Here is an 8,819-nt window from a genome sequence, read left to right as displayed (position 1 = left end):
TCAGCTGTGTAGTCTACTTATTTCACATGTCACAGCATAACTTGTTTAATGACACCACTGAAAACCATTACAACTCACATTTTTACAGGTACTTATTTGGCGGCAATTAGCAGGCTCCCCTCATAAATGGTACGGTCCCATCTTAACTTCCCAAACAAAAATGGCACATGAGTGTTTGTGAGGTGTGTTGATAACGAAAACGAAACAACGACGTGTGGCCGACACTGCAAACTAGAAAGCCGTAGCAGCACGACCCGTTAGTTTCCTCAGACATGGCACTGCAAGTATCAGCTCGAGTTTCCCGTATCGGGGCTCTCCCGTACTACACCGGCGGCCCTCTGTCCCGTGTCAGTGCTGACACTCAGAGTGTCGGTGTCAAGTTCAAACATATTTTAACTCCTGGAAGCCCCCAGCTGGGAAGGAGGCCAGCAACAAGTGCTCCCCGCAGCCATATTAACGCTGTCCGCCGAACTGACAAGTTCTCAACGACAACACCACTTTGGCGGTCCAGCCGAGGCACCCATTCCTCCTTACCCCAGGTGAACAGAGGCTGGCTGGGCAAGTTTGCCCTCGGTACCGCCTTTGGAGTGAGCACAGCCGTGCTGGTCCAGTCTCTCCACACCGGAGCTTTCACCGCCATGGCCCTCAAAATTAACCTCGACTCTGATAAGGAAGACTGGAAGAAAACCAAGGGTGAGAGAATTCAGTGACAGAGGCGAAGATTTTAATTTAAGTTGACAACGCTTAACCTGCAGGGCCTTTGACGCGTGTGTGCGGTCACGTGACCGCCAGAACCTGTCCAGCTGTTGTCACAGGGATCAACAGTACCGATAAAGCAATTAGTGGTAACAGATCAAAGTACACATGTATTTCATACACATTATACTGTATATTAAAAAAATCGAATTAATAAATTAAACTTAATAAATATGTAAAACACACCAATATTTTTAATTAACTGTTAAATTAAATAATACATGATTAAAATACAGTAACGTTATAAAATTATAAATTATGGAATGAAACTGACTTACTGCTGCCTGAAGTTGTAAGCTTGTGAAAAATTTCATGCACTATTTAGTTTCCTTCATAAGGTTGTGGTCTGAAGTTTACATACACTCATCATAGGCATGAATGTCATGGTAATTTTGGGCTTTAAATTGTATTAATTTTTTTAAAAAATTTTTTATTAACTGTTGTTTTTCCTGAATGAAATGATTGTACAGCATACATCTTTAATGACTTAAAAAATAAATTAAAGAATAGGATGCACAAATTTGAAATGATTTTTGGTTCTCTTTAATCTACACAGGGTGAAAAGTATACATACAGGCTTAAATGGACACATACAGCCCCATTGATATTTGGTTAAATGTCTGTTAGCAAGTTGTACTCGAACAGATGCTTTTGGTAGCCATCAACAAGCATCTGGCATAATTCTGGCCAGATATCTGACATCTCTTCTCGGCAGTTCACTTAACTGGAGTTCATTTAAATTCAATTGTTTCCAGTCATAGAGCTGGAATTGAAGCATTATCTAAAAGTTTTCAGTTGGGTTGAGGCCAAAGCTTAATGGAGCCATTTCTCAACAACTCCAGATTCCATAGTCAAACGACTATATGCAAGAATAAGTTTTCTGGATGTGTCACCTCCTTTGCAAAGTCTGGAAGAAGATCCAAACTGTCACTCTCAGATGAGAGGAGATTGGTTTGGTACAACCAGGAGTCACAAAGACTCAAGCATGTCATGAACTGGAAACTGCTGGAACACCAGCATGACTGAGTTTTACATTGTCATGGACTTAGAGGGTGCTGACCAAATTTGCTACTGCCTACATGGACAGGCCAAAAGCCTTCTGGAGAAATGTTTTTCTCAAAATCTGCCAAGAAGAGTGATCAAATATTCAGTCAGAAAGTCATTGATGTCTGCTCAAAGTGCAAATGACAAATACATTTGATGTTATATGTTTCAGATGACTTACTGCCTGTTCTCTTTATCTTACTTTTCTCTCAGACTACCTGCTGTCTCTGAGCGTGGAGGACAGGCGTCAGTACTACTGGACAACTGACTACAAGCCACTGGATGAGATCTCAGTGTGGACTCCCACTGCAGGTCAGACCCTCAGCATCAGTCACAGTTACCATTCTGTTCACAAAGAGTTGAGTGATAGTAGTGGTAGGGTTTTCCAAGAGTCTCAGATTTCCAAGGTTTCAGATCATTAACAATTATTTTAATACTGGACAGACCCCATATGTAGCTGCTCCGTAAAGGTAGGCATAAGATTCAGCTGCTAAAAAATGCAGTCTGATTATAAACATCAATATATTTTCTTCTGAGTGAAAAAAAATGCTGCCCCACACATCTCTGGTTTTTAAGAGACAATGATAGGCAGTGTGCTCAAACGCTGTCAGGCGGAGTCAAGTTTTTAGAAATGAAAAACTATTTTGTTTTGAATTAGCTGCAGAGCTTTCAGTGCACAATATTGTATTATTTAACATTATATAGGTATATTTAGAATGATGAATTAAGGTGGTGATTTCCAATATGCACTAGAGTGGTGTGCAGCAAGAATGACTCAGCATTTTGAAGTCTGAGGTCATGATCCTCAGCCGGGAAAGGGTGGAGTGTTCACTCCAGGTCAGGGATGAGTTGCTGTCTCAAGTGGAGGAGTTTAAATATCTCAGGATGTTGCTCACAAGTGAGGGAGAGTGAGATTGCAGAGTATTAGCTTGTCCATGACCTTCCTCTGAAGGGTGGCTGGGTTTCACACTGAATAGAGCTAAGTCAGATTGTTTGATGGTTTGGGCATCTGCTCTAGGATGCCTCCTGATCACCTTCTAGGTGAGGTATTTGATGCATGTCCTGACAGGAGAAGGCCTTGGAGCATCTCTGTTTGATATCTCCATGGATGGATGGATGGAGGTCATACATTTGAAGGGTCACTGCAGATCACTACACTTGCTTTGATGAAGGTTGTGGAAACTAATAGTTTTTAGTGCTTCAATGTGTTTGCTTTAGATTCACTTTGCTATATAAAGGCCTTGAACAATGAAATGACAGATCCCTCTTGTATGAATCTGTATCTCATACTGTAGATGCTTGGCAGGGAGTGTGAGAGTTCTGACAGTCGCTTAAGGATTGAGTGCCTTCCTGGCAAATCATTTCATTACATACACATCTTGTGATCTTCTATAAATGGTGGCAGCCTTTTCCAAGAATTGTTTAGGACATGATGCTTTTTGTATGCGTTGAACTACAGATGTATCCTCTGTGCTGATTTATCAGGTAAGCAAACCTGGTCCTGAGGCTGTTTGTGTCTCTCATCATCAGGTGGTTCGCAGCCAACTGACTACAAGAGGAATGAAAAATTGGACCAGAAGATTTCCCTTTATAACGGCGACATCACCAAGCTTGAGATAGACGCTATAGTCAATGCAGGTATGTGTGTGTGTGTCTATGTTTAAACCTTTGTGAAGTTGTCTATTTTCACACAGGTCAAAATCAAATGTAATTAAAAAATAAATTGATGAAGCTCAATTTTATTTTGCTGTTATTTGACTAAAAATAATGGCTCGCAGTGGTGTACAGATGAAACCTCTGGAAAAGAACAATGTGAAGAAGAGTCAGTCAGAGGGAAACATGAGAAAGGATTATGTTTTTAAAAGCTTGGTGCCAAACTGAGTGCCGCCTCCAATCCGTTTGTGCATTGATGTGCATACATTTAGCAAGGAACACCTGTGAGGGAGGTTCGCGCTGTGATTATGGGTATTATGTTTTCTCAGTGTGTGGGAGATACAGCTACAGGGCTTTATATGGTTAAGAATCCTACTGTGAAGTTTTCTTTAAAGTGGAGTACAAAAGAATAAAAGAACAACAGAACGGCTGAGAATCAGAAGATTTGCTGAGTCGCTCCCTGGAAACTTTAAAAGTAGACAAAGAAACACAAAAGCAGAGCTAGCATTCATCTGAAGTCTCCATGCTGGAAGAATTATGGACAGACTCCTTTGATATATGTGAAATTCATATGCTTTGTTTGTTTATGTAGCATCCCCCAGCTGTTTGGTTTAAGAACACTGTATCTTTTAATGTCTGTGCACTGCAGAAAGTGATTATTTTCAACTCCAACTGTTGATATGCATGCATGCATCTGCTGGACATCGGAAATGGCCTTGCTGGCTGCAGTTGGCCTATGAGCAAAAAGGTTGACATTTACCCATGGCAGTGGCTGATGTTTATCTGCTGCGTCAGATCAGTTTTGCTTTGGGTAAATGTTCAGCAATAGTACGATGAAGAACTGGGAGAGTCTGAAATGTCTGAGTTACTGGAACAAGAGGCTGAATAAATAAAAATATAAAACTAAAGACAGACAATAAGTGCAAAACAAAACTTAAAAACCACTCTGATAACGGTAATGCTGTTAACCAAATGATTTTTAAGCCATTTACTAAATTTGTTTTTTAAAATTCTATTTAATATTAAATTATTTAAAAACGGACTAGCTCTGGAACAGAAGAGACGAATGTCTTAATTCCAAAACTACTTGCAAATATTGAATTATAAATAATATTTAAGCTATATCTAATCAGCCGACACATATAACAGAAATCCAATGCATTTAGGCATGGTCGAGAAGTTAAAACTGAAGTTTGGACCATGAGAGTACCCCATTCCCGCCATTCCTGTCAGCTCAAACTGAAACTGAGGGTATGATTCATACAGTCTCACTAAAATAGGATAATAAAAATTTGGAAACTTTTGCCTTGTCCGATGAGTCTCCATTTATGCTCTGAAATTCGGATGGTAGGTTCAGAATTTGGTGCAGACGATAGGAAACCATGGATCTTGTCTGTGTTGTAGTTCAGTTCAGGCTGCTGGTGGCGGTATAATGGTGTGGAGGATATTTTTTTGGCCAATGTTGGGTCCATTAGTGCCAACTGAGCACCTCTGATGAATGCTTCCAGCACCTTGATAAATCTATGCTATGAGGAATTAACACAGTTCTGAAGACAAAAGGGGGTCCAATTCAGTACTAGCCAGGTGTACCTAATAAACAGTCCAGTGAATGTATATCTAACTCTTAAAACATTTTTTGGTCTCATGTCCTCCCATCACTTGTTGTTCTCAGGTTTTAGATAGTAGTGACCATTAGATGGAGCCAGAAGCCACTTGATCCATTCGAGACTTTCTTTTTCCCACAAGGCTGTTTGGGCATGTGGGGGAAATTTAATCGGTGTCTTGGCACTGGTGATGCATCGGGGGAGAGTGAGGCAGGCCAGCATGCCTAAATGATGCTTGATGATGAGGCTTTAGCAGAAAATGATAGATTTTCACTGGCAGCTGACTGTCAGCAGGTGCGCGCTGTGCCAGCATCCAGTGAATATTTTGATCGTTGACTCTCATAGTTCAGTGTGACTGCTTCTGTTTGTGTGTGCTTGCAAGTAATTATACATGCATCTGTCTACAAATGTTTCAGTAATTATGTGTGTATACAGTAAGTACCGTCTCTGTGTTTCTGGAGAGGCGACTTTGTATTTTACAAGAGCTTTTACAGAGTCGTGGGATGCAAAGTAGCACAGAATTAACAAGAAGAAACAGCTAGTAAAGTGTCATTTAGCGGAGAGGACGAGGCAAGGTGACGAAGAAAAACCTCAGCAATGCCAGAGGAAACATGACTGAGAGATGGAGCGTGAGAGAGTCACACTGAGTGACAAAAAGCAAGAGGGGAGTCTGGAGGAGTGAAAAGAAGAAGATGAAAGAGACACAGGGAGAGGACACAGGCTAGTATTTAAATCTCAGACTGCATTGCCATGGCAACAAGCAGGTACAGGGTACCCTCAAAGGAGCTTTGGGCGGCAGAGTCCGATCATCCTTTCTGCCTGACTGATTGGCTGCCCAGCTGACTGTCTCCGTGGTCATTTTGTTGACTAAGCTGCTGACCTTTTCTCCCAGTGACTAACTGATTGACTAAGAGGCTTTGAGTGATGCCAGTTGCACTTAAAGAAATATGACATTAAAATAAAAGGAAACATCGAGCAAGTTAATTACGCTCATTTTTGAAATTGTAAACTTTCTGCTGTTGCAGCAAAGCTCTGACCAGAGCGTGCGGTTTTTGACATGTGGAGGAGTGTTGTGGATTTTCTGTGGCTGCTTTGAAAGGCCTTGAAGCATCATTTGGCCCCTAAGGCAGCAAACATTCAATTGAAGCCAACTGTGGCCAATTATACGCTATACTGGCAGGCTGGTAGGTAGGTTGGGAGGGTGGGGGCCTCCAGGCCTGGCTGGTGGTTAGCAATTGATTAGACACTCAAACACACGCACACATATATATGCATGAAGAGAGACACTCGTGTACATGAATGCATAGGGACGGATAAATTAACAGGTTTGAACTTCACGTGCTCCCTTATCTTGTTTCATTCCCTCCCTTCCTTCTCTCCTTTCCTCAATCAGCACTCGTTGATCAGGTAAACAGGGCGTTGCAGGGTGGGCGCTGGTTGTCGTTTGTGTCTCTCTCAATAAAGATTGGATTTACAGTAACCCTCAACTCCTCCTTCCCTCCTCCTCCTATTCCTCCCTCCCTCCTTCTTTCCACACTTTTACTGCTCCTGGCTTCTGCCCACTCCTATAAAACACTACAAACATAAAAACCCACAAGCACTTAAGAGCCGTCCGGGTGGTGGTGGTGGGGGGCATACTGGGGGAGGAGACGTGGGCAGAAACATCCTCCTCTTTACACCCCTCAATCACTCCGTCCGGAGAAGGGTAGGGAGATGGAGGGGAGGATATATTGTCTCTGATGGGCTAGCTGATTAAGATGGATTGCACAATGAAATGTCGTTGGAGTGATGCGTTCTTGGAGTGTGTGTGTGCTGCTACGCAGCAACTAACTTTGCATTAAAACCTTTTTTCAAATTGATTAAATGCAAATTTGTTGAGCTCTACTGAACTGCATTTTTGCCCTGCAAAAGTTTTATTCTTCATTTCCATTTCTACACTTACTTTTAGCCCCCGTAGTGTTTATTATGTTTGACATTAAATGCCATTTATTCTGGCCCACCGTCTTCACTGCGCAGAATAAAATCTAATTGAAAAAGATTTAAAAACTGAACCGATAAGTTCTCTCAGTATTTTTGTGTGATGTCCTTTTTTTTTTTTTCCGTGGAGCTAATTCGGTGCGTTAAAGTAAATGCAGCAGCAGAGTCAGCTGATAAATCTTTCAGGCTAGACTATAAAAAACTGTCCCTAAAATTAAGCCGTGCACCGTCAAGAGATAAAGAATATTCCGGTCCTATCTCAGTCTTCGCAGCTGAACCACTTGTCTTCGTCACAATTTCTGCTTGCCAGGAGTCTTTGTGTGTGTGTGTGTGTGTGTGTGTGTGTCTGTGTCACACCTTTACACCCTTATTTAGATGTGCTGTTAAGACTACATATATGTAAGTCTGCATGTGTTCCCCTGCTTTTGCCAGGAGCACACATGAACCCAGCTCTAACTGTGTGTACGTGTTTGATGTGCTTTGTCTATGAGTGGTTTGATATGTGAGCAGGTATCCTGTCATGTGCATGTGTGTGCCTGTGTGGGTGGATGAGATAGGGTCTCCCAGGTTTTCCTCTGCTGGTCAGAGATAAAGCTGTTGGTTGGCTCTGCTAACCCACCCACTGTGGCTAAAGCTGAGAGATACAAGATTAGAGCCAATAGTTTTCTCGGCCCCCAGGTGACCGACAAGAGGGAGGAAGAGAGAGTCTGTATGTGTAGGCTGGACTTGTAACATCCCCCTGGATAAGAAACCTAGAAAAGGAGATGGATGGATGGATAAAGGAGCAGGGGTGGTGTTGTGAGGGACAAAAGGTCAGGCATTAGACAGGTGAAAGGCACTAACTCTTCAGGTCACCTAGGATTTCCACCCCAAACCGTCACGTTACCGTCAGCGCAACATCAGCTTTTTGAAATAAAAAGTGTGATCGGATTGATGAACAAACATTTCTTGAGAAAAGCTGGGAGATTAAAAGCCTTTCATGAGTAATTGTAGACCGTCAGGGAAAATAGAGATATTCATAGCGTTAACTTGAGATGCTGATCAAAGCCTGAAGCTTAACTCCTCGGGAATAATAATAAAGGTTTAGGTGTGCAGTCGATTCAAAGGTCAGAAGGAGACTCGGCTCAAAGTCAAATCAGCTTGAGTGAGTACAGTTTCAGTATTCTGTTTCACAGAAGAGATGCATCTTTGTTTAGGTACATATTTACATGAATATAGGACAAATCGTCACACTGGAGAAGGTGGAAAAAGCACGAGGCCTTTTTGCTCAAAAGCCCACTGAAGCGTTGGTTTTCAAAATGCTTGAGGATTAATGAATTGATTTCAGGTTTAAAAATATTCAGGCATTATGCAGATTTTTCTCCCAATGGCATCTTTCCTGGTAATTAGTCAATCAACAGAATTAAGTGCTGATCTAAATTCTGATTTTCTTTGTCACATTTAATAGTCAGTTTTCAGCCGTCTACAGCTACTGGTCTGTTTGTTTGGCAAAAAACAAGGAAATTAAGGGTCTTGCTATGGCTTGTAAAAAGATGCAACAGTGATGAGATGATAAGTAGTTTTTTACTCTTTGCTTTTTTCTTGTAGCCTAAACTCTAGGTTCTCAAGAATGACTCGGTCTGAGTGCCGAATAGGAAAAAAAGTGACTAGTTTAAAAAAAAAAAATCTATTTATTTTTTAATAGACCATTTAACACGTAACAGTCAATCTCCTCAAAAATTTCTTCTCTAGAAGGAAATAAAAGGGCAGGAAAAGCAAACAAAATGTTCAAATTGAGACCAAAAA

The 8,819-nt window shown here is 41.5% G+C and overlaps 1 protein-coding gene across 3 annotated transcripts in view; it reads left to right on the top strand.

The window, feature by feature from the left end:
- Window positions 1–140: 140 nt before the first annotated feature.
- Window positions 141–8,819, top strand: part of macrod1 (mono-ADP ribosylhydrolase 1) — a 147,492-nt gene continuing 138,813 nt past the window's right edge. For all 3 annotated transcript variants that reach the window (XM_004545570.5, XM_023154821.3, XM_023154822.3), the window contains exons 1-3: window positions 141–693; window positions 2,014–2,112; window positions 3,331–3,438. In XM_004545570.5, the coding sequence (XP_004545627.1) occupies window positions 273–693; window positions 2,014–2,112; window positions 3,331–3,438 (628 nt within the window). In that variant the 5' untranslated portion in view covers window positions 141–272. The remainder of the gene's footprint in view (window positions 694–2,013; window positions 2,113–3,330; window positions 3,439–8,819) is intronic.

This window comes from Maylandia zebra, linkage group LG2 (assembly GCF_041146795.1).
Source record: "Maylandia zebra isolate NMK-2024a linkage group LG2, Mzebra_GT3a, whole genome shotgun sequence".
In the NCBI taxonomy this organism is placed as follows: Eukaryota; Metazoa; Chordata; class Actinopteri; order Cichliformes; family Cichlidae; genus Maylandia; species Maylandia zebra.
This window is presented reverse-complemented; position numbering and strand designations above follow the sequence as displayed.